At 37.5% G+C, this 26,062-nt stretch overlaps 2 protein-coding genes across 2 annotated transcripts; both read right to left on the reverse strand.

Moving 5' to 3' along the window:
* Positions 1 to 3,426: 3,426 nt before the first annotated feature.
* On the reverse strand, positions 3,427 to 10,246 carry LOC146161205 (cytosolic non-specific dipeptidase-like). Its single transcript, XM_083383377.1, has 11 exons — positions 10,097 to 10,246; positions 9,066 to 9,299; positions 8,661 to 8,827; positions 8,365 to 8,543; positions 7,989 to 8,139; positions 7,736 to 7,849; positions 6,864 to 7,020; positions 6,563 to 6,669; positions 6,069 to 6,210; positions 5,092 to 5,239; positions 3,427 to 3,688 (listed from the first exon to the last, which is right to left on the reverse strand). The coding sequence occupies exons 1-11, from the start codon at positions 10,167 to 10,169 to the stop codon at positions 3,607 to 3,609; spliced, it is 1,554 nt and encodes a 517-aa protein (XP_083239503.1). The 5' UTR covers positions 10,170 to 10,246; the 3' UTR covers positions 3,427 to 3,606.
* A 3,999-nt stretch (positions 10,247 to 14,245) lies between these two features.
* LOC146161206 (salivary peroxidase/catechol oxidase-like) lies at positions 14,246 to 26,043 on the reverse strand. The gene is made up of 18 exons (XM_083385107.1): positions 25,928 to 26,043; positions 25,406 to 25,478; positions 24,869 to 24,977; positions 24,180 to 24,351; positions 23,530 to 23,784; positions 22,705 to 22,878; positions 22,012 to 22,186; positions 21,524 to 21,661; positions 20,866 to 21,066; positions 20,108 to 20,299; positions 18,578 to 18,738; positions 17,480 to 17,659; positions 16,748 to 16,860; positions 16,480 to 16,576; positions 15,637 to 15,788; positions 15,213 to 15,339; positions 14,847 to 14,982; positions 14,246 to 14,500 (listed from the first exon to the last, which is right to left on the reverse strand). The coding sequence occupies exons 1-18, from the start codon at positions 26,019 to 26,021 to the stop codon at positions 14,329 to 14,331; spliced, it is 2,721 nt and encodes a 906-aa protein (XP_083241233.1). The 5' UTR covers positions 26,022 to 26,043; the 3' UTR covers positions 14,246 to 14,328.
* Positions 26,044 to 26,062: the final 19 nt, after the last annotated feature.

The raw sequence follows: 26,062 nt of genomic DNA on the forward strand, positions 1-26,062 counted from the left end.
AGACTTGTTTAGGGTACGCAGTACGGGCACAGCGTCAAGGCACGTCTGCCGCATTTTGCTTGTCGGTACGTGATACACATTTATTTGCATCCCGCCGTATACACGTTCCTTGTGACACGTTTTTCCGTCACTCGCGATATTGGCTGCTGCTGCTGTTGCTATTGCTGCTTAAGGAAAAATGCCAACTTTGAAATTTTCGGGAGCGTGCAATTTATCCTCCAGAAGAAGCATTTGTTATTATTTAGCGTTGTTGCGGCTGCGTGTTTTTTCCTGCTGATCTATTTTCGGCATGGTTTTACTAGACCGAAACAATTTTGTGTTATTTGAAATCTTGATCTGTATGTGCGCACGTTTTCGTATGTTTTGTCACGACCGATAAAAAAATACCACTAAGACGATACGGAGGTTTAAATCAGTGTTTCTCAACCTATTGGTCGGGACTCAAAACTTGTGGCCCTTTGATGTGTTCGAGTCGCCGACTAAGTACTTTTATAGATTTATTGAAATTGGTTCTGAGCAAGATCTCATACTTGAGACTCTATATAAAATGGCTGGAGCAATACGAAAACATGGTCAATATTAATTAAATTTCAATTTATTAGTGCTATTTGTCTTACGTTTTGTTGGCTTGCATATGTTCACTGAAGATATTTGGGTGCCTTCGCTGTTATACTTAAGCTTATTATTTGGGTCGCCGCGAAAAAAAGGTTGATAAGCACTGGTTTAAAGATCGCCTATTCCGGTATCCGTAAAATAATTGCGACATTAAGCGCTTTGTTGTTAAACGATATATTCTCCATTTGTGCTGTGGAATTGCGCTTATTTAATCGTGTTTCCGATTTCGTCTAGTTCTGAAGCTTCGCCACAACCTAAACAAACATTTCCTTCTGCATATATATCGTTTTTTTTTTGTTTATCTTAATTTCCGTTGTGTGTGTAACATTACTACCGAATAATCAGCGATTTTATGCACTTTATTGGACACGAAATAAAACCTTCCTCTCTTGCATACACATTTCTGCACATTGGTCCTTAATATTTATAAAAATCAATTTGTGGGGAGTGTAGTTGGTCTCGGGATGTTCGATAATGTCATATCAAGGCCGATACCCAATGTCATGTGATGGTAGGGCTACTCGTCCATATTAGGATATCATCTGTGCCGAAATGATACCAAATTAATATAGAAATTTTGGCCTTAACTTGCAATCAAAAGCAGCGATTTTACCTTGAAATCAACAGTAGGTTTATCACTCGTTGTAAATAAACGTATTAACGCTAATGCAAATTTTGTCCTAGCAACCTGGAAAAGTTATTTTTTGTTTAACCGTTTCAATATTATCTATTTTGGTTGTTTGAGCATAGCGTCATTTGGTATCGGATCGATGCTCTTGACCAAAATATCGTGTATCGGTAAACTGTATAAAATGTCGAACATCCCTTGATATGTATCTGTAAGTTATAACACACTTAAATAGTACACAATTGCAAGGTTGAGACCAGTGTTTAATATTTTTAGGAGTAAAATGGCGTAACTAAATTCAAAGTTCTCAAAGTATATAGCACTAAATACGCATGAGATATACGGAATTTCGTAAGCGGGGTTATTCACACATACATACTAAAATAGTCATGTAGGCCTTTACGTCGTGCTATTGTCAAACGACACCCTTAAAAGCATTAGGCCTACGACAAATATAAGATCAACTATTAAGGCTAGGCTGTTTGGACATGTTGCACCATATTTGGTTTACGCTCAAAGTCATCAGGGCAGAAACGATTTCGCTTAAATATTGTCGCCATTAAAGTTATGGTTTACTATCCTGGTCTTTATATCACATTAATGTCAGAAAAATGGACTACTATGTATACGAGTTTGCTTGTAACGACGATAGATATAACTTGGCCAACAACAATAAATATACCTTAGTCTTGTTCAATTAGAGTAGGTTGACCAGTGAAGTACAGTTCATCCAATTGTTGTGAAACACAGTGCTTGTGGTTGTATTTTTGGCGTAGTTGGAGTTTCAGCCACGATTTTCGGCGCAGCTTTAGACAGTGTGACATACCAAGATTTTTTTCCTTAAACACATTGCTAACATTGACATATTTGCACAACATTCGCGAGTTTTTTTCCATATGTTTGTACATCTTGAAATAGACCCGGCATGCAACGCTGCCAATCTTGTTGCTTTGTGCCTTCCAGGAAGTGGCTTGTTGATTCAGGAGCCGGCAACCACTGCGAAATACCTTCTATTGCGTCACAAAAGGAGTGTGCTGTTGCTCGTTCATTGCGGCGCAAACGTTAGCCTTTGCTCGACGTTGGCATACCAAGCTGTTTGCCCATGGCCATTTTGCTGGTTACGACTCGATGTCATACTTCCGAGCTGTCAAATGGATGCAATATTGCATTAATATCTATGTTAATGTTCCTTTCTGTATCACTCCCGATTTTGGAGTCTCCAGTGGAAAAGTGCCACTCTTTCGGCAAGTCAGCTCGTCATTTTAATGCTTGGATGACAATGTCAGAGTCTGCTTGGCAGTGCTAAAACTCATGTCAAAGTAGGATTTCATAACTCCGTAGGAAATATTTATATGCACTTTTAGTCAGATTAACGCAGTTAAAAACGGAAAAACAGTTTTAATAATTTACTTTTAATATTTTTTTTGCTTATTTTTTACCAATAACTATTTCATAACCAGGAGACAAAAACGTGCATGTGAACATAGCTTTTCGCAAAATGATTTCCAAACAGTGGTGAAAAGTCCAAACGTATCCAAAAAAGAAACCAATACCGGCACATTAAACTGCGAAGCACACGGCAAGAGGCCATGAAACGAGTTTCCCTCAATTCAGTAAATATTAAGACACTAACTTCGGCACCACTTGAGGCAATAATAAATCATCTCAATATGGCCTATCTTTTATTTTTTAAGGCAAAGGGCAACATGATTGTGTGTTATTTACTTCGCCTACCCTACAAGTCCGACGTCCGCGACATATACTATGTTTGTTAACTCCTGTTGCAGGCAGTGACAGCCTCTTCTTTTCAAACTCACAACTATTATTTTATGACATTTTTTTAATTTTTAGGTTTAGTAGGCCTAACAATTTTTATCTTTCTGGAGCCAAAAGTTGTTGGCCTTATTGCATAACGAATCAAAGCTGCGAAATTGAGCTTACGAAACGGCAACCAATGTCAAACAGAAATATATGTCATAATAATATTATGTTATATATGTCATAAGCAGCGAATCGCCTCAATTAACGATTTGCATTTGTTTAAAAAAAAAATAACTTGAAAACTACGTGAAGACTGTAATCGGCACCTTAAAATGATTAACGGGATGAGTAACATCGAATAGTTAGCAAAGGCAGAAAATCGCGCAATCCTCTCTTAAAAAAAAAAAAAAAAAAATGGGTAAAATAAATTAGAAGCGATGCGTAATATACGGAGGTGGAATGAATCAACAGTGAAAGATCACTAAATAATACATATTGCTATTAGGGTGAAATAATTCTCGATGCACGATTGATTGGAAGTATTTGACCAATTAAAAAAACGCCACACTCTTCGTCGTCACTAGCACAGCAGAAAACTCTCATCAAAATTTGGTGGATGTGGTAATTTGCCCAACTTCGTGGAGATATGCGGCCATTAACTTGATTCCGTTGATGTAGTTTGACCTGAAAAAGAAGTAAAGCGAAATATTATGAAATCGGTTCAGTCGGCAATCATCTCCTAAACCCGAAGACAGTAAACTGTGACGTTTTACTTCGGTTTAAGTTGGGACTATTAGCGCTTTATTGCACTTTAATACCTATGCGAAAGTCGCCTAAACCAGTGGTCGGCAACCGCCGGTCCGCGAGGAGTTTGTTACCGGTCCGTAGCAGGGATCCCAGATTAAAATTCTGATTTAAACCCGAACTGTACGTAAAACCTAGATACAAGTCTTGGTTTAAATATATTGATTGGTATAACAAAAAATCGCAGTAAGTATCAAGCTCTCGTGGGGTTCAAAACAGCTAATGTGCTGTGGCCATATGAGTTACATAGCACGTTCACAACATCCAAAAATGCATAATTTTATTGGAAAATCTAACTTCTAGTACTAACAATATATCGAGCAATTGGCTAAAATATTATGATTTTTTTCAATCGTTCTCACCCCAAAGTGCAATAGAATACATTTATGCAAACAATGTTTATAAACAATGTCCAATAATGAATAATTTATTATTTTGACATTTAAGCAGGAAAGGTTTAAAAAAACGTATGCATTTTAATTAGTTTTAGCAAGTTTTAGCCTTTATATTTTTAGTTTTAGCCTTGATAAAAATGACAGAAAAAAAGCCAGACTTATAAAATTTGTTGCCAGAAAAGCCAATCTTACATCCTTGTATGTCTGTTCTATACTTTCCAGGTGTCGGTCTGTGGTTCGTACATTTTCATATTGCCATTAAGTTTTTGTATTACGTTAGAGAAAGTGTCGCGTGGGGCCTGGTAAAAAAACGGGTTTGAAATACATTTATTATATATATATTACAAAGTGTGACTTTTTTAATTAAGTTTTAACAGCTGGTAAAAGCTGGTAAGAGTAGAAATAGGTAATAGGCCAATGATATTCGAGTGTAATTTAATGGTATAGAAGTGTAATTTAAGAAAAAAACGTTTTGTTGAAATGAGCCGCGGGCTTGGTTAAATTGCTTGGCGGGCCTGATGCCGCCTGCGGGTTTCATTACGTTCAATAATTCCTAGATGGGAGATGTTTTAAGACTCGCTTAGAAAAGTGCTAATTTACAAAACTTTTTAATTAGTAAAATTGGTTTAGTAGTGTAACAAAACACGAACAAACTCATACAATTCACATTACGTTCTTTAAGCTGATTTTTTGCGCGAGAAGCATACTTGTCTGCGGAAAGGGTGGTGCAGCATTTATAATCCCGAAAATCGCTGTGAAATATCATGTCCAGAAAGAACGAAAAAACGATTCAGTTTGCATGGTCGTATAATCCCAAAATCGCTCTGTATACATTCAGCCCCGACGAGCGACGACCTCAGCTAGCCGGAGCAAGCGACAAACACCCACCTGTCGAGCTTCTCGTTCTGCGAGTGGGCTCCGTCGTCGCAAGCGCCCACGGGCAGCAGCATCACGTTCTTGCCTGTGGCTTCCTGGAAGGTGAGCGTCACTGGAATGCTGCCTCCCTCTCGGGTCAGGTCCGGCTCTACTCCGAATACTAAAAAGGCGGTAAGACGGTTTAATACACTGTTTCTTAACCTTTTTAGCGCTCGTAACCTTCGAGCTTTCACGAAATGTTCTCGTACCCCCTGTCTACAATGACCGACGGAAGTAAAATAAAATTGGAATAATTGGAATTAAACTCAGTGCAACTTACGTGTTGAATGCATGCATTAATACAGTCATGCAAGTTCAACAATATTTACAACACACAAACAATCAGTCAATTTTACCTTATGTGTTGTTGCTTTAACTGAAATACGCATTCGTTAACATATATACCTAAATAGCGCGTAATTTCACACTGCATGTTGTACCACCCTGCTTTAGTGCTTCGTACCGCCAAGGGGGCCCTGGTTAATAACCCCTGGTATAGTAGTTGGCAGCAGTTTGCCACGTACTTCAGTCCTTGCCTAATAGGCGGCTGTTGGTCGCGTAACGACTGGTTCTAACAGGTACCTATTGATTCACTGGATGTTGGAACGCCAGCACAAACACGTTGTACCAGTGAGAGCGATGGTGTAAAACGGTGACACTCACGTGCTTCGAGAGATTTTAAAGTGTGACATACAATAACTTATGTTTTATTTGGAAATTCGTATTATGAATAGACATGTAGGCAACCATGTGAGATTTGTATTGCCTTGTAATATAATATTTGAATCTACAATCAAAGTTTACATGCTATTTAAAAAACGCGTTTTTTAACTTTTAAACGTACAAATTGCCTACGATCCCAAAGCAAAAATACCACGAAAAAAGACGGTTGCTCTATGAGCGATCAAATAAGCTGGCCAACCTCGGTATTATTTCACGCAAATCGGTACCTCGTTTAATCGCTTTGCGTCCGGCGATGTAGTGCGGGTGGTTAAAGTCAGATACCCAGGGCTTTCCGCCGTGGCCCATCTCGACCTTGAGCTTGTTAGGGCTGTTGCGAGTAGCAAAGACTTTCTTGACGTGGTCCTCGACCTGTGCGAAAGATCAAGGTTTGGGCGCGTTGCACAGCTGACTAACGTCAACTTGAAAATTCGCGGACAGCGATTAAGGCTATTTGCTTAAGCTGTAAGAAAGTAGTTTTGATTTGATCTTAGAAGATATGGCAGTCACACGAAACCAAGACAGTTTATGCGCAAACATCGCGTTTCTCTCGACACATGTGTACAATACATATTATACAGTTATAGTCAACAAACTTAAAGATAGTTTTCAACAACCAAATTTGCTGACCTGGTTTCTCAGAACGATGTTTTAAGCATAAAAGCACTGTTGTTTTGGTGGGTTAGCTCGTTATTGGCAGTAAAAAGTTAAACGGTACACTTACATGCTTTTTAATTTCATCCGGATGTTGGTCGGGTACGAGTCGGATCGAAAACTTGCCAATCACCTTTCGCGGAATCACCGTTTTGGCACCGGCTCCATCAAAGGCACCTGAGTGTGAAAAATATTTAATTAAACGTTAGTTTGGGTAGATTTTTTCTCTTTTTAGGCTCGGGATATAAGCAATGTACATCCTGGCGGTGAATCCTTAATTTCAAGATTAACAGTTAAACATTGGCGATTTTTGGAATAAATGGTTATTGAAATATTGAAAACTGTCGAACGCTAGAGCAATTCGAACTTGCCTTCGATTCCGTGCAGAGACAGTGAAGAGAACCTCCATCTGTGCATAAGGATCTGCTCCTTTTTAGCGTGGAGCAGCTTTTCGACGCCTACGTCTTTGCGGTACTCAGAAAGTTCAAAGTCGATCGGCTCGTACGACTTCAGTTCTTCCTCGGTCACCTGGCAAATGCGAAAAGCAATTACTCATTTAATGAACAAATTGTCTTCCGTAGCAATGGACTGTCTGAAAGGATTGTCGGTGTCACCATGCAATGAATAAAGTTTAACGCGGTTTGAACGTTTTGTTTACAATCTACGTGTTGTTGAATATTAGCAGGGGTGGAATATTACATTTAGCTTAGAATATGAATAAAACTTATCTTAAAAGGCTGTGGTACGTATGATGCAAAACATGTGGGCATTTGAAAAGTTTCTCTTCAGAAAGTAAAACAATTTTTTACACAAAACTGTCAATAATATTTTGTGTTGTAAGTAGAATAAGTTGAACATTTGTATACCCATATCACTATTCTAAACTTCTTAGTATTCGGTGCAAATTTTAATTTGCCTTCGCTTTTACAAAGTGCTATATCCAAACACTAGTAGTAGTAGGGCATGATGCATAGCGGTGCTGCGTGGTACTCAATCGGAATAGGAAATTCAATGATTAACCAGTAATTGGAAGCAAACAAACTGATTGCGAAGTAACCCCAAGTATGCTAACTGTGTTTTCCTGTGATTGGACAATTAAAATTACGCCCACTGCTGCAGCTGAACTAAATTACCCACAATTCATTCAATTTGCTTTCGCAATTTAAAAAAATATTTTGGGCAGATCGTGTCAATAAAACTCTTTAAAATAGCAATGAGGTATCAACATTTATTAAGCTCTCACCTTAGCAACTTTGTCGCAGACACCAGGAATAAGGATTGTTCCATCTTTGTCGACCAGTGAACCCATGATGGCAATGAGATCTCCCATGGCCTCATGTACACTGCCACCATACACCTAAATATTTTTGCTATTCCGATCATCGTTTATTTAATAGCTGTATACAAATAACTAATAATAAGAAATAACATTTTAGAAAATTGATGTGTGCTTAGTCTGGAAAAAAAATGCACCTGTAGCTGCATTAAGCACTAACCCCAGAGTGCAGGTCTTTTGTGGAGCCTTGCACTTCAACAAAGAAGTAGCAAATACCGCGAAGGCCGTAAGTGATGCAAGGCTTCTTTTTGCCCAACCAATAGTTGTCTGAGATGCAAACGTAGTCGACATCAGAGAAGAATGTGTCTTTTCTTCAAACACATTATACAAATTAAGTTTTATTTATTAAATGTGTAATAAGCATGCATGTCATCTAATTATGTCATCTAAATTTATCTATTTGTGTCATTTAAATTGATTATTTATGACATTCTTTAATTTATTTGTCACTGTTACCTAAATACATTAGCATATGATTCCAATGTTTTTTGAAAAAAAGTTTAAAGTATTTTCATTGTTGAAAAATAAAATCTAACTTTTCCATAATAAGCTCATCGAGGCCTTCTGAGCCAGACTCCTCCATTCCTTCAAAGCAGAACTTTAAATTGACTGGAATGTCGATGTTCAGCTTTTGGTAAGCCTCGATACAATTAAGCCAACAAAGAACTGGCCCTTTATCATCAGTTGAACCTCTTCCAAACATCTTTCCATCTTTCTGATAATTAATACATAAAAATTTAAAACAGTTGGAATACTAGTAATATGCAGAGCATCGGCAAACAACAACATTACATTTCCCGTAGTTTTTTTTTGAAGAAACAATTAAAATTACCTCAGTCAACACAAATGGTTCAGTGTCCCAACCATCACTAATTTTGGCTGGCTGAACATCAAGATGCCCATAGACACAAAGCATTGGCTTCTTTGGGTCGTTTCCAAGAGTTCCCAGGATAATTGGGGGAAGTGGAAGGGTCTGGCCATCAGGAGCAACATGAGTACCTTTCAATATCAATACAAAAACACATAGTTAAACTAGATGTGATTCAGTGCCAACCGCATTCAAACTTTTTGGTTATACATATTCAAATACAGCAAAATACACTTTTTAACTGAAATGTATACATTGATCACAGATGCCACTTTCATATCTTAACAAAAAGTGAAAATCAGTTAACTGATCTGTTAAAACTAAATAAAAAAATTAAAACATTGCCTGCCAAATTAACAAAAAAAGTACCAATATCAACCAAATCAGCAGTGCAGCCCAACTTTTTCATCTCCTCTGCAGTGTGTTTCATCTGTCGAATGCATTCTCCCCTCTTTTCCGACCAGGCTGATACACTCTGGATTGCAACCACTTCGGAAAGACGTTTGATGTACAGTTCTTGGTTGTCGTCAATGTATTTGTTAACTTTTTCAAGGTGGGACATTGTGCTATATTGAATATGGTTGCAATACAGAGAGCCTATGTCTACAAATCAAAAAGACAGTTTTACCCACCATTGTAAACAAGTAATTTTTGAAGTTACTGGAGTCCCAGTCAAGTCATTTCTAAAAGTGCTTAAGTCCGAGTCATATTTTTTCAAAATATAACATATTTTTTCAAATATAACTTCAATAAAAGTACAACTTTTAACTACTAATATTGGTAAAATTGTTTGATTTTGAGCAATAACTGGACTCAAAAAAATAACAAAACTCCAACATATAACAAACTAATTGTTTTACATGTAAAATTGAGATAAATAATCTAGTTTTATAACAAAAAATTGTAAATGAAAATACTCAATTTCAACCCAAGTCAGTCCAAGTCTTGTCATTTGTCCCAAAGACTTATGTCAAGTCACATTAAATTCAGTGACTTAAGTCAGGGGTTCTTAAAACTTTTTTTACCGCGGACCCCTTAACTTTTTTTTTGCTTTGCATGGACCCCAGTAGACAAGACATGCTCCAAAATGACGTCACGATACAAATAGACTTCATAACTCTGTTAATACGGTCCGAAATATGTGAAATTTAAATGGAGTCTAACTATACATTCAGTGCAAAACCACCGTTTAATTTTGAATTAAAGTGTTTTCTTTTAAAAATTAATTGCTTTAATTATACACTAGTTCTTTAATTAGGCCTTCTTGGACCCCCTAATATCAGTTCACGGACCCCCAAGGGGTCCATGGACCCCAGTTCAAGAACCCCTGATTTAAGTCATTAAAGCCCTGGTTTCAACAATGACACACTAACAAATCAGTAACGTTTGTTTTGAATTACCTTTGAACGGATTCTTGCATAATGAAAAAAATGATCCAACAGATTGATTGTGCAATTTCTTCAAAAATACCATGCAAAATTAAAAGGTTTAGAGAATCAGACAATTGAAGTGCTCAGTGGAATATTAGTTCAAGAATAATACCACATGCATGTTTTATGTTGTAGTCGGGGCATTATTCCAGCCCCTTTTGATAAATCATTCCAGTGATATAATGTGTTGAAACATACTACTGTAATGGGAATTTTTCATGAAATGCCTGTTTCAGGCATAGGTATTGTGTGCAATTAACAGCACAACATTTATTGTGGTGATGTTTAGCATCAGTAAGTTATAAAATGCAGTTAGGCTGTTGTTGCTTTAAATAGATTGCATAAATTAAAATTATGGATTTGTGTGGTATACTTAACAAACATAATACTAAGGTATACTTAACAAACGTATTACTAATGTAATAGTTAACATTGGAAGGGTTTATTGATGCAACAACCAATCAGTATTACTATTATAAGAATAAATGTACTATGCCAAATTACAAACGAATAGTTTATTTCAATTACAGTGTGTTATGCTGAATACCACACATAATAACAAACGAAACAATTAAGTGCATATTTAACATATACATCAAATTGCTGTTGTAAACAGCCTTAAGGTAAACCAGAGATGCACTATTCCACTTTCTATTCAAATATATAAGCCGAATAACAAAAACGAAACGCATACTTGTATGGGACGCTGCAGTGTCCCGCCGTACCTTCGTAAGCTCAAAAAATACCTCAGATTAAAAAGGCTCATTGAATATTCAGGTTGTTCGGACGATTACGCGCACTCAAAAAGCTTCGACAATCGGATCCGTTATTTGCTTGAGAAAGTGTGAAAACTAAACTACACACTTTACTACAAAAGCTTCGTAAGTAAAGGCCCGTTTACACTACAGCTGCACTGGGCGTAATTTGCATTTAAATTCTATTGTGGCGAGCGTTTCACGCTTTTGCTAAACTCACTCTTTGCTAAACTCAAGTGCAGCTATAGAAAAACTTTACGTTTAGAGCGATTTTTACGCCCACCGCAGCTGAGTGCAGCTGTAGTGAAAAAAATTCCACGCCCAGCGCAGCTCAGTGCAGCTGTAGTGTAAACGGGCCTTAATTCACAACGCCAGTCGCCAATAGCATCCATTTCTACATCAACATTAAAAAGTGCCGCAGCTGTTGCCTTTGGGGGTTACGTTTGATTCTGTTTCTTGCACTACCTGATTTTGACGTTATAACGTGTGCAAAACATCTCATATAAAAATACCACTTATTAATGACTGCGTTAAAATAGTAGTTTGGAATGACAAGACTCATAGAGCGAAGTTGGTAACACAAGTCTTTAAGCTAAAAACTATTATCGCAAGCTTGCACAAAACACGCGTAGGAAGGATAAGCAAAGGGCAAAGTTCGCATGTTTGTTCTTCGTTAAACTTTAACCCTCTGTTGACATCCTATAAACCAGTGTTTCTTAGTCAGGTGAATGGTTCACCCCAGGGTGAATACAATTTTTGTAGGGGTGAACCAACCAAAAGGGGTGAATAAGGGTGAACCGGCAGAAATGGATGATAGCTTGCGAGCAGGGCGGAAATTCCGGGTGTGCTGTTATATATATGAGATAGTTTTATCATATCATAAGACAAGGGTGAATAAAATCTGGAAATAGATGCTAGGGGTGAAAAACTAAAAAAGTTTAAGAAGCACTGCTACAAACAGTGCTTCCCATCCAGTGGGTCGCGAACCAATTTCAGGTGGGTAGCGAGGCATTTTTAAATGAAATATTGCACTATCATTAGGTAACATTTATGCAACAATGTAACAAATACGTAGCCTAACAATAAGAAAAAAAGGCTCAGAACAGCCTGAAAACAGACACTCTTATGCTACGTTACGTGTGAGCTAATTGTCTATCAAGCCTCGACTTGATCTGATAATATCCAATATGCAAGCTCAAGTTTCGCATTTAGCCTATAGATAATTGCATGTGTATACATTGTTTATTTTCTTGTTATTTTTATTTGTTTTTTATTTGTTTGGTCATTGGTCACTCATATCTCATCGTTGTTCGCACAATAAACTTGCGTTAAAAGTGGGTCGCGAACTTAAAAAGTTCGGGAAGCACTGCTACATATAGGGTTGCCATATTTTGAAACACGAAATCCCTGACAAATTTACCGCGGTTACGTAGACCAATTTTGTTCTTCTGACAAAAAAGTTTTATCATTTCTGCCAATTTTTTCGTTTGAGTAAAGAAAGGCAGCGAGTCTTGCTATAAGAAATATGCTTTTCTATATATGTAACCTCACAGTATGCTTTCAGTTGTTCAGTTGTAAATGGAAAAATATTGATATTCGGTAGTTTGTTAATTATATTGTTTAAATATCGTAGCCGTAGGCCCAAATGATGTTTACCTGCAATTCCAAATTTGGTAAAGAAGACTGTATAATATTGCTTTTGCCATTATTTAACTTGCAGTATAAAAATTAAAATCCATGATGATTAAACGTTTCTATGTAAGACGACTAAAATAGAACACGCAATGCCGGTACGCAAAAACTCTTATAAAGAGCGAAAACAAAATGGTTAAAAAGCAATAACCCTAGTCGTTGTGACGTACAATGAATAGCCTTAGCACTCACGAGTTACTTCCTGTGAATAGAAAGCTATTTACTAAACAGTACAAACTTAAAAATAAATTGTTATAAATATTGTTTTTGATACTGTGAATGTTGTTTTCGATACTGTGAATGCGCGATATATTTCATACAGTGTGGTTAAAATACGGACATATAAGCAGAATTCGCCATTTCTCCCTGACGCAGATTTCAACGCTAAATTCCCTGCTGACATGCCAGGGAAAATCCTGACGTATGGCAAGCCTAAACTAAAAGCTATTATTGCAAACTTGCACAAAACACGCGGAGTAAGGATTAGCAATACTAGGCAATTAGTTCGCATGTTTGTTCATCATTAAACTTTATCCCTTAGTTGAAATCCTGAACACTCTACTCAGCAAACAACACACTTTAAACTTTAAAGCAATAGCTTGTTATTAGTTAGCGATAACTTTTAAATCATAAAAAGTTAAAGCTACACTAATCCTTCCTGTGTGCAACCTGACAAAATTGCGACTAAGAGTGGTCTTTTTCATTGTTGCATATTTGAAGAAATAGTTGTGCAGCGTTTCCCTTTGTTTGAAAATGAACATGAGTTATGGTTTACTAAATATGAAAAATTTCTATTGTAATGGAGTCTAACAACCGCCATTTAAGAAACTAATGCTCCTCCCACAGCACACACACTCGCGTCGCTCAATTCATTTTCGGCAAGATCCAACTCATTTATTTGACACTAAAACTCTTAAGCGCGACTCTCCCAAATATGCTCAATTGCACAAAAAACACGAAGTATTACTACGGCTAATTGGCATATTATTTATATTTTTGCGTAAATCTAAGAACACTGTTGTAAGTACACTCTGTTAGAAAAACCAAAAATGAAGGCGTAAAACACGTGAAGTTCGTGAAGCATTTCAAAAGAAACAGTTATAAGCCTACTTATGGAACGAGGTGACAGTTGATTGAGGCCCAAATTACATACAAACTGGACGTCGATTAGGTACACCAATCTAGCATTACCAACAAATGTACCGTAGTTTATACGATCAAAAATACATTTTGTATTCCATTCGACATTTTGCCTTTAGGTTGAAACCTATTAAAATATTTGTTTCAAAAATTACCGCCGTAACGTTGAACGCTGATAAAACGTCTTGAAACAAAACCCACCCTTTCTATTTTTTCTTTGTTTGTGTTTTGATTTTGCAAGTAGAAAAAAAATTGTTCACGGTCACTGGCATTCGAAGTAACATTGACTAAAAACGTATTGACACAGTGGCAACATAGATTTGTACATTTTAGTCAACATGTAGCCTAACGTTTATATTTTGTAAATTTTGCACGTATTTGTGAGAGAGCATAAATATGTTGGCAACTTTACAACTTGGTCGATTGAGTATTGCAATGTCAGTTTGGAAAACACATTTTGTGACAATAGACGAGGCGACTCTGACGTAATAGTTCATTGTTGGAGCGATGTGACTCATGATGTGTGGATGCAAAGAGATAAATACCGCTGCAAGCAGTTTCACAGTAACTGCAAGACGTCCTCATACCAATACATCTGTATCAAATATGCTCCTCTCAATATGTCGCACAAAGGTATCGGACTTCATAGTCGTGACAGCGCCCGGACGACTGGTCTCTGTTGTCGCACAGCAGTCCGTGGTAAACGCTCAACCTCTTCAACGCGTCGCCGCTCTTCTCGTATGGAGTTTTAGATCCTATGACGCGAGCCTCAATTTTGATTGGGGTTCTGGAGAAATAACATAGGCAAACGTTTGAGCTAACCAAAAACAACGCGAATGCTACTTCTGTCAAAATCTTAGCCAAAATAGATTCCTCAATTCCTGCTTAAAGGTTAAAGTCATCAACTGACATATTGCCTTTTCCGAAGCGAGGTATGGAAAGATAATACACCACAAGTTGTTGAATACCAAATTTTCAAGGCCGATCACATTCAACTTGTAAGTAGCCTATATACTACCTCACACAAGGCACAAGTAATGATATGGCATAAATTGAAATTTCAGGCTTATGAATGCTACTTGCATCGACACGTTGTTAACTGAAATACACAGTGTTGCTTTGTTATAACCAACCTGCATCGAAGGTAGCCTAACGCTCGCGCGGTGCCTACAGATTCCACCTCCAAGTGACCGCGAGATGGCGTGCTTAAGTTGCTCCATCTCGACCAAACTCCTTTCTGTTGCTCGTCATTGAGTCTTCTATCATTCACTAAAATAAATATATTATTTAAGAAATGTGGTGGCTTACATATAACACAGATTTCAGGGCATTTTGAATAGTGTGCGTTCAACTTAATGATTTTAATTTTCACGCATCATAAAGCACAGGTAAAATGTAAGATGCCCGGTTAAACAATATATACGACACGTGTAGCCATATAAAATTTATTCGCTGTTCACAAAATAAATGAATGTATATTGCTTTATAATATCACTTACTGTTGCGACAATAGAATCGCACTCTGTAGTCGTGGCATTTGCCGTTTTCCTGGTGGTTTCCTCTGCATATCAGACCACGTTTGGTGTTAAATTCTTCAAATACATCGCCGGTGTCCATGGCTGGCACCTATTAAGGTAGAAATATAAATTGACTTTAATCACTGATTAACAGTTGTAGCTTCCATTAAATAAAAGCTTGATGTTAAAATTTGATAAATGCCCTGTTACCTGTGGGCATCTTACGTAAAAGGGCGTACTTTAAACTCAGTAAATTTTGCCCGTTTAAAAGTTCGACATAACACCTTCGATCTGTTACAAAGCCGTTACCGCTTTTAACTGTTACATAACTTGTAATGAATTTTCCTTACATTTTCGGCCGTTGAGATTTAATTCACTCTCTAAAACCAACAACCGCATTTCTTACCCCGTCACTGGTCTGAGCTTGAATGTAGAGGGGAAAGTGGCAAACTTGTGGCCGGCTTTCCAGCAGGTAGTCGCTTAAAGATTCGATGTCGTCGTTTTCTGGAGACGTGGGCGTTTGACGATCCATCCAACTTGTCCAATAGCAGTCCAAGCCTGATTACAACATTTTTGTCGCTTTTTCAACTATGTATATATAGCTCTTTTCAGTTTTGTTGTAAGTTGAATACGCGCTATACGCGTGTGGTGTCTTGAACAAATTAAATTCTGCAATGCGCAATCTATAGAGCGCAGTCAGACTAAAAGAGCTAAACAACTTGATGAAAATGATCGCTACAAAATCGATAAGGTTGAACACAAGGCCCGCGGTTATAATATCACATCACAACACTAATTCCGTGTCACATGGTCACCTAATGTTTCTATGTGGCTGATGCATAAGTTATTTTTAACGTTTTATAACTTCTTTGCGATGGTATGAAAGGTTATATATGGAATTGTTGATAGTGCCATATGTCACAGAAGATCTGCCATGTCAGTTTAAAATTGTAACTAAAAGAGTCGACCTATTTCCTGCAATGGCATGCTTCGTGGTAATTTGTAAGCGTGCCTTAATTAAAATGTTTTTGAAAAATGGCTGTGATCATTACAACTGTACCATATGTACGGTACTATTTGAGAAAATATATTTATTGCATTCTTAATCTAGTACAACGTGCGGTTGCAAAATTCCCACAGTGATGGGTACGGTGACCTGTGATTAGTAAAAGCGGTTAAAATGCCATTTTTATGTTGCAAATAATGTATTTGCATAACCTTGGATATACTGAAACGTCGATGAACTCACTTTGCTTGGAGTTTGGAACAGACGAAGGAATTGTTCCTTTCGGACATAGAAAACGAACCTTTTTCGGCAAAGTGTTCGTCTTGGACAAAGATCGCACCTGTTAGAAAACATGCCCTTCATTTGTCCTATTCGGAAAACTTTTTTACAGCTTTTTGGCAGTTTATTAATCAACGTTAACTGTAATATAAAGGCCTAATTTTCTACAATTCAATATGCCATCAATGTGGCTTTGATGAATCAGTTTTGTGAGGCCGCAAAATTTGATTACCTGCGTGTCCAACGGGTTTGGGCAAACGCTATCAGAGTTGTATTTTCGTTGTTTGAGCAACTTATCGGCGACTGTATTCGTTCCGAGCAAAAACCACCGTGTCCACTGTCCGTCTGCAAAAACATACCAAGTAGACGCCTTTTCGAGTTAAATACCACGACCAACATACACAAAGCATGCAACTCGAGACTTTAAAGTTATACGAAAGCATAGGCAGAAGATTCTTTGTTAACAAAATGTTACCCGGTAAAGTCATATAGTAATCTGACTAAACGATTCACAGTAAATTATTTTTGTGACATTATCGTGATTCAAGGCTATTTTCTGTGCATTTCTGCAAATTAGTAACCACGCGATGGCCTTTATTTAAATGACCGTTGTCATATATAGTACAAATGTCAATTTGTCATAAAACAATTTAAATATATATAATTACATAAAGCAAAACGTCAATTTGTTTTACGACCAAGACGGAGACCCTAATACCAGGGTTTACGCGTGTGCAGAATATTGCGAAATCGCTGTAATCTGTACCGTGGGTTCGAATTACTTTCTCGTTGAGCTTCATTCTGAACGCATTCCCGATGGTCACAAAAACACTTATTGTCACTTAGCCTATATAATAAACTTTTGTGATGTAAATTAATTTAGGACATTTTCTGATCAAAATTTATCCGCTTTATCTTTTTATAGGTAAAGTTTGCGGTTCCAAAAGTATATCAATATCAATACCTTGTCTGTTGTCCAGCTCTCGCCATTGAGTCAAATCGATGTCGGGTAAACTGGAGCACGGCACACGCTCATTATAACCTTTAGCTTGAAGCATGACCAGTGGCGCAACCGTTTCCATGCCGTCCAAGTTGTCGCAAAAAATCTTTCCTTGGCTGGCCTTTCGCAGTTCTTTCAGTTGACCTGCACATACGGTTACTATTTAACAATTGGAATCGATATCAAAACATGCTGTGTTTGGAGTTAACGTTGGCGTAAGAAATGCCAAACAGCTTTGTCATCAATTTAGTGAAAATTTGCACACTAAAATTTAGTGAAAATTTTGCACACTAGTTAGTTTTCCATTAAACGTACTCTTGGAATAAAACATAAGATAAAAAATGTGATCAGACGGTTCAGGAAAAATATTTTAAGGGCGGACGGTGAATTGAGATATTATAGCTAAAAAACAGGGAGACATGGGGTACAATTACTTGTTTTTGCTTTTTCTCTTGTGCTTCAATTGCCATAAAATCAAACAGGGACGTCATTCGCTACCGGTACCTATAAATCTCATTTTAAACTTTTATAGCCTACTAGGACGTATTTACAAACAGGACAATTGTACAGTATTGTAAATTTGGCTAGTGCAGCTATTAGAAACGGTAATACAAATTTCAAATTACAAAGTACACGTTCTGCACCTTGTGAAAAACTTGTACAACACACCCCCTCTGTGCAGGTTTGTCCGTGATTATAGATATCAGAGTTTGATCAGTTATATGAGTTCAGGTCAATTGCACTTACAATTACTCTGTTAAATGTTTCAATTACATTACAATTACAATTACATTAAAAACTGTAATTAATTACATCTATTACAATTTCTATTGCTGCTGCAAAGTGGAAAACAGTTCATGTCTCATCGCTTCCTAAAGAAAATAAGCCCCCCCCCTCATTCAAACTTCAATTTTCTCAATATCAATGTAGTGAGCTAAAATTTTAGCAAAATATAATCACAATTAAAATTACACAGAATAAAACTGCTTTAATTGCATTACAATTAAAATTACAAATTGCAATTGATCCAACTCTGAGACATACACTCATTGGTCTACTCACCGATGCTGAACTGTCCTGGGTTTTCGTGCCAGAAGCGATCTCCCTTTCGTAGCTCTCTAAACTGGAGGGCGAGTATGCAGCCGAACACAGGACCCACCGAGCCACCTTCTACCGGTGATTCGGCAAGACCGCCCACGTACAGATCGATGTCGTCCACTTGACTTGCAACCAATGGTAAATTAAGTTATTTTCACACAGAGGAACTTCTACAATGCAACGCACGGTTTTTGTGTGAAAGAACGGTCAAAAGGGCGTGACCTATTAAATTGCAATCATTTGCTTTTATTGGCAATAAACTTGAAGAGATCAGGGGCCAATCGTTATGCTATAATGACATTTGATTTATTGGAATTGTGAAGCACAACATGTACATTCGCACAACATAATTAGAGATCATCTTTTTTGAAATATATAAGTTAAAGAAGAAAATTGGAGTACTATCCTCATGTATTAGACCAGGGGTCGGCAACCTTTTTTACAATGCGGACCTTTTTTACAATGCGGTTTAAAACTCAAATTTTTGTGGCGGACCGGCCTTTAAAAACAAATGTTTAGTAAAGAAAATTTCAATGCGAAGTTTAAGCTTGTTTTGTGCAAAGAGATGTTCCCGTCTGGAAATTATTAAACTTAATGAAACCCGCGGGGTTAATCACCCTTTATAGTATACCATTAAATTACATTTGTATACAGTGGTGGGATTCAAATTTTGTCAGCCGGTTCTATTACAAATGTCATATTTTTCAGCTGGTTCTGTTATAAAAAGTCATATTATTAGGCAAATAAACTGATTATTTTTTATACATACGGCAGAACTTCGTTTTATGAAGATAAATAGAATGCAGTGCAATAGCAAAATAAAGCAGCAGTCGTCTCATGAGTTGTACTTATGACGCAACAATTCAAATTTCAGACAAACAATCACAAAAGGAAAATTACTAATACTGTAAAAATTAACATCCTGTGTAACTGTTACGTGCGAACTTAACCATCGCACTTATGCTATCTCTGGATACGTGTTAATTGTGTGTTTGTGCAGCGTAACGATTTCCGTACGTTTGGACGACGGTTGGAACTCAAATATTTCACAGTTGAAACAACAACCACGTTTCTGAAATCTGACGCAATTTCAGCTAATGTAATGATTGCATCATCCTGATCCATGGCGCAATGACCATTTTTTTATATGCGAATAACATCTGATATAACACTAAAACACAAAAATGAAAAAACTATGGAACATATTTCAACTATGGAGCATATTCGAACGAAAGTCAATGTGTTTTAATAATAAAAATACATTTAATTGTTTTTGACTTTTTTCAAGGTGTTTATGCACAGTTCGGGTTTAAATCAAAGTTCTATTTTGGCAACCCTGTTACGGACCGGTAGCAAACTCCTTGCGGACCGGCGGTTGCCGACCACTGTATTAGACTACATGCAAGTACACAACAGATAACTCCACATGGTACCCCAATAAAGACCGCAGCACTCTCAATGAAGAAAATAATGAGTCTTTAAAAAACAACTCACTTGTATACGACTTGTAGTTTCGCGAGGTTGAACGGCGTCATGTCATCCGACAGGTCCTCCCAGTTGATGGCTCGCGGCATTCCGCAGAGTTCGCGGAACTCGTTGTACGGGGCGAGTCCGTGCTCCCGGCCGCGCTGGATGTTGATCGCAAACAGGTCCTGGCCGGGTTTGGTCGACGACTCGAACATCCGGCTGCAATACCAAAGCTTTCATTGCAACTATACATAAAGATGTCTGGCACTTGGTATTTTATTTCAATATCGTAACCCGATATTTTGGGAAAACCTATAATGGAACCTAAATACCATTTTTAGAACATTTATCGCCCTTTTTACAAAATACCCGGTATTTTACTCGAATTTTTAATTTTTAGTGTTACAGGGCAAACGGAGCCTACGACTGCCGGGTTGGATATTAAATTACGTCATTACTATGATCTAACAAGCAAAATGGATGAAAAAAAGAAAGTGCAATTTGCACCCCTACCACCCGCGTATCGGACAAGTATGATGCTGCTATCAGGCTTTCCGCTATTATCCAATATAATAGGACATTCGTTGTTTCAAAAAAGAAGATGATAAATAAAGACGCCAAAATTGCTTCTGTAACATTTTAATGAGGTGCTATTCGTGAGCAGATTCTCCAAATTATGGATTCCAGATTAATCCTTAATACAGCGCTATGAAACATTAAGAACACAAATGTGACCTTAGTATAATTTCCGAATTCGTATTGTATACAAACTCCAATGCGCCTACTTTCTGATGTCGGTAACAAAGGAGAGGTCAGTTTCGAAAGCTTTGTCCTCCGAAAGGCCCCTAAGAATGGACGGCGTGGTCATATTGAGGACGGCCTGCTGTTGGAAAAGTGCCTTGAACGTTGGAATCTTAGGGTGCTTCGGTGTGACGTAATCAGCTTCTGGTCGAAAAAAGAACTTTCCAACCTGGCTGTGACCGTATCTGAACAATGTGAAAATCAACAAACAAGGGTCATAATCGCTGTCACGAGTTTTTCCAAAACAGCAACATAAAAAAATACATCTAAAGCGGTTTTAATGGTACAATTGTTCTTCCGGCCAAAATTTAGTAAAACGTTTCGACCACCTACTCTGGCAATCTCTTTAGGGCAATAATTGCAACTAAAGGCGAAAACATATATATACCAGACAAACATTAAAGCGGTTTTGTTTGGGACAAGGATTTATTTTGTATGGATCGAAATGTAATTTACATGCATCGAAAAGCTTAGCAATGAGCGTAGCGCCAATAGTTATCGTTTTCTCAACCGGTCCAAAGATTTAACAGTATGGCAAGATGTAGTACATGTGTTGAGTAGTGAATACATAATGCTAGATATTATCTAATTGTCTGTACAACCATCATGTAGCATAATTATCCTTTTATACGTGGACAATACCGTAGGGCGGCGGTTGTAAAGGAATTTGCGATGGTTGCGTCCACTGATGCGTCGTAACCGTAGTAATAACCGTGTCGGACAAGTTCCAGGCCGTACCGCTTCATTAGTGTTGGGCCAATCAGAGGGGGGAGAAATTCACTGAAAACAATAAATCATCTTAGCAAAACTGAAAAACCCGTTTGTTTTAGTACTACTTTAGAGATGTTCAAAGGATTACAGTTAAAAGCAATACTTTTTTCTTATAATGAACTACACCTATTCATGTAAATTAATACATACTCGAAGCAAAGTTAGTCTTAATGGTATACATAGATTTTACTTGGCATTGCTTTATGTGATAAAAAGCTAACGTTGAAAGACTAAACAACGTAAAGATATATAAAAACGAAAACATATCCACTATAACAAATATTTTCACATGCTAAATAACTTTAAAGTCTTATTCATATATTTAAAAGTGTAAGTTTTTTTTTTAGGTTTTCACTTACTCGTAAGTTATGATTTGAAAGATTGCAGAAAGAATCCTTTTCGCTTCCTGAAAAACAATCTCAGAGCTCCAGGATGGATTAAGGCTCTTTAGTCGCCTCCCGACCCTGTTGTGCTCCCTAGCGAATATCAGGTGCGTGGAAGATAGGCCGATGTTTTCGTTTGTTCGCACGTCCCCTGTTACAAAATAACCAGCAACATGTTTCAACAAAGAATGAGTTTAATTCCATCTTATAGGTTTAGGCAGAAAGTATCGTTTAGGACGCCCTGCTGTAGTGAATATGTAGTATAGTCAAGGCCAGCGCTCACCTTCCTGAGTTTAACATTTCGGCTAAGGTTATATCCTTTTGCTTGGACCGAAACTTATAAAGGTTATTATGCAGGAAATCAAATAATGGATTGGCGCATCTCTTCCAGAAAAAAAAACATTTACACTTTACCAACCATATAGACTGTATATTTTTGACTTGAACGTTGGTAAACACTTCATACGCACGAAATATTATCAGAGAGTATCCAGACGATGGCATTGGCAGTAATGTCACGGTCAAATTCCCATTATAACGAACAGGCTGCGTAACTTCAAAGTTTGTCAATTCTTGTGATGGATACGATTATACCATGTTACAACATAATTACGGCAGGCCAGACGAGAACCTTAATCTTCTTGTTGTTTTTGGTGCTAATCAGCTTACCTGAAACAAAGCATGTTGCTCCTGTTGGATTGAGGTCCTTAAGACAGGATATTTTCTGGGCGATCTTGTGCGGAATTTCCGTTTTGGTCGGTAGATTTTGATGTTTTTTACGGAACGGGCATCCACTTTCGCTGTTTGCATTAGGTCCAGATTTTAAAAGAAGTTCCCCGCTTTCTGAAACCATCCACGAAACGAATTATGATTGCACATTGATGCTTGCATTAGAATTAAAAGCAGATATTAAAGATTTGTTTACACAAAAACAACTTTTCCGCGATTTGAAATTGCTATTCAACAAACCGATAGGAACCGTGACAAAGCAATTGACTTCACACGGGATCAAATTTTATACAATTATGTTAAAATCGCGTAACGTTTTAATTCCATTTAACGCCTTAGATTCAGCATTTAGTAAACTTTCTCCTATAGTACTACAGGCGGAAATGGAAAGTAAGCCAATTTGTAGCCTTTACGTAAAGTTACATTGCGTAGATAATCGTGATATCCTGTGGTCATATTAAATCACAATTCCGGTAGAAATCGTGCCTACAGCTTAATGTAAGTGTTTTTATTTTCGAATGCGTATTATAAAACATAGTGATGTTGCAGTTGTGACGCTTGCGTTTAACAAACTTACAAATGATTGAAGGCAAAGTGTAAACGCAATATGTATAAACACAAAACATCATAATATCCTTAGATAATTACATACCATTACACCTTTCTCACGAATCTCATCTCACTATCAAGCTATCATCCAACAATTTATGCAATAGAGAGCTTAAGAGTCTACCAATTGTTTAGCGAAAAATGCCACAAGTTTACCGGAGTTTGGGTCCCTCAAGGCATCCAGAAATTCTCGGGTCGTCCCGTATATGGTCGTCCCGTCGATGTAGGCTGAAAGTGAAGTAATCTGCTCCGTCGGAAGCTCGTCACATTCCTCGGCGATCTGGCTGCCCATTAGCGGAATGCATTGCACCTCGCCCTTGTAGAAGGGGTCGAAACGCGAAATGGGAACGTTGATGCACGACGCACTGGGCATCTCGCAGCTGGTGCAGTTTACCGGAACTCCGTTCTCAACTGTTGTAAAACGAAAATGAGGTCATGTAAAGTTACAAAATGCCGCTTCTGTTTAGGAGAAAGTTTTTAACATCTTTCGGTAAATATTTGCTAACAATCGAACAGCAGCGACCTGACACTTAAAACTCTGGTTGCTAAAAATTGTGTTTGCAGTTATTAAATTTGCTCGCAAGATCCTTGTAGTTAACATTTAGGTTACCCTCGTGACAACGAAACAAGCAATTAAAAGGGTATACGTATGGTGCACGATTAAAGCTTCTATAGCTGTCAGCCACGTTTTTGATTAATGCCAATTTAAATTTTTGATATAAGATCGTTAAACAACTAAAACTTTTCACAAATATTTTCTGCTCATTTTGAGCATCGCTAGCTGAACGTATCGATAAGACACTTACCCTTTCTTGGAATGGCATGCACAAAGTCGTGTGTGATAAACTGGCCGAATTGAACGTGCATCGCGCTCAAGCTTGAAGATCGCACGTGTTCCTCGTCGCTCCCAGCGTTGAACGCGTTCGATATGATTCTTGCTGGAGGCAGTTCGGACTTGTCGGATGCTCGTCTAAAGGTCTGCGGAATAAGAAATGTTCTACAATACTTTCCTGTCTATGTCGTACATTTGAGCGAACTTTATGGTTTATCAGTGTTTCGTTTTAAGAATTTTCATACTGAGCAAACGTTTAAATAAAAGAATAAAGATGCAGTTATCGCATATTACGAACTGTGTGACTATAGAAAAGATACCGTTTAAATACCATCTAACATTTAAATACCACCTAAGCTTAAATACCACCTAAGTGCACATTTTATTAACACAAATTCTCTTGTTATGCGTATCTACGTTTATACACTCCGGGTTTGTAGATAAATCCTAAAAGTTATCTGATTAAGGAGTGAGCAAGCAGATTTTACCGCGCAAATTGTATGGCGGCACTGTGCATTTGCACAGCTATACACATCTTGAAGGGAACATGGTTAACGGTATGTGGATCAAATTTGGTTGGTTTCCACAACGTTGCTCAAAAGTAGGCAGTATGATTACAACTTTCAGGAGGCGAAAACAACTGCAACCACTTGCATGACTTACCCGCTTGTTGTCGCCATAAACCGGCTGTAGAAGCCTTTTAAAGGGAGTGTTAATCGCTCCAGCGTAAGGGCTCGCCAAGTTGTTGCAAGTTCCGTCTAATGTCCTGTATCTAAGTTGCAAATAGATAGGTCCTGAATTTTATTATACGTATCATCGTTTTGTAATGCACATTATGCCTTTTATACTAAACGCTATAACTCAAATAGTACATAAATAACTCTTGTAACTCAAAATGTTGTTAAGACTTCATTGCCGTGGGTCCAAACCGGGGTGCTTTCTAATGTTCAAGGGGGTCAAAACATATTAAATATTCCTATTAGTGCTCCATTGATCAGTTTCTTGATACGACTGTAATTGTGCAACAAAGGTGTAAATTAATAAATATAGTTCTACATTTGTGCACATAGCTAACATGTGTTGTTTTAACTGCGTTTACTGTGACGTTTTAGTAAACGAGTTAACGAAATTCTAGGACGCAAAAGGGAAATATAGTAGAAAACATCGGTTTATCGTTCGAAAGAATTTGCAAACAATTACTTTAGTCCATCGCATGAAAGTTGAGGCTTTCTCGAGATAACGCACTGTCTCGTTGTTGTATGTTGAATTGATTCTGAAACGTAAAAAAATAGCTAATTGGAATAAAATAAAAAAATAGTAAATGCAAATATTCATAATTTAATGCCCGATTATACGATCAACATATCTTATACTATGACAAATTCACTTTTCAACATTTCATAATAAAATGCACTTTACACAATCAAATAAACTATTTTCAAATTGTGCTTTGCCCATGTAAACCACTTAGCTTTAAGGGTCTGCACAAGCTTCTACTAATCTATGTAGCCTCGGTGAAACTATACTCATTGCGGAGCATAAACAACAAATTTAACGCAACGTAACGTTATTTTTAACGCCAACGTTGTTAAGGTATTTATGTTGGCATTTCGTTTTACTATCACTTTGTGTTTTAACTTCATGGTCTCTGACCTTTAGGAACTATTGTAAGTTAGACGATCTTGCTTGGCAGCTAAATGTTTATAGCAAAGTCAGGCTTACTTTGGGTTATTCTTTGCCGCGCGACTTCCGTCGACAGTGTTGCGGTAAAGAAGACGACGAAACAAAGTGACGTGACAATTCCACGCGGCAACATTTTTAAGTTAAATTGCTGTAAGTTATAATTCTAAAAAATAA

This window comes from Ascidiella aspersa, chromosome 3 (assembly GCF_963924565.1).
Source record: "Ascidiella aspersa chromosome 3, kaAscAspe10.2, whole genome shotgun sequence".
NCBI classification, from domain to species: domain Eukaryota; kingdom Metazoa; phylum Chordata; class Ascidiacea; order Phlebobranchia; family Ascidiidae; genus Ascidiella; species Ascidiella aspersa.

Bases quoted from the DNA above. Each gene is read 5' to 3' on its own strand.
- LOC146161205 (XM_083383377.1), bottom strand. From the start codon at position 10,169: ATGGTATTTTTGAAGAAATTGCACAATCAATCTGTTGGATCATTTTTT. The intron at 8,828-9,065 runs GTACTTTTTTTG...TGATATTGAAAG, and splicing joins TGCTGATTTGGTTGATATTG to GTACTCATGTTGCTCCTGAT. The intron at 5,240-6,068 runs GTACCGATTTGC...CCGCCTTTTTAG, and splicing joins ACGCAAAGCGATTAAACGAG to TATTCGGAGTAGAGCCGGAC.
- LOC146161206 (XM_083385107.1), bottom strand. From the start codon at position 26,021: ATGTTGCCGCGTGGAATTGTCACGTCACTTTGTTTCGTCGTCTTCTTT. The intron at 23,785-24,179 runs GTAAGTGTCTTA...GTTTTACAACAG, and splicing joins GCATGCCATTCCAAGAAAGG to TTGAGAACGGAGTTCCGGTA. The intron at 18,739-20,107 runs GTGAGTTGTTTT...ATTGGTTGCAAG, and splicing joins AAACTACAAGTCGTATACAA to TCAAGTGGACGACATCGATC.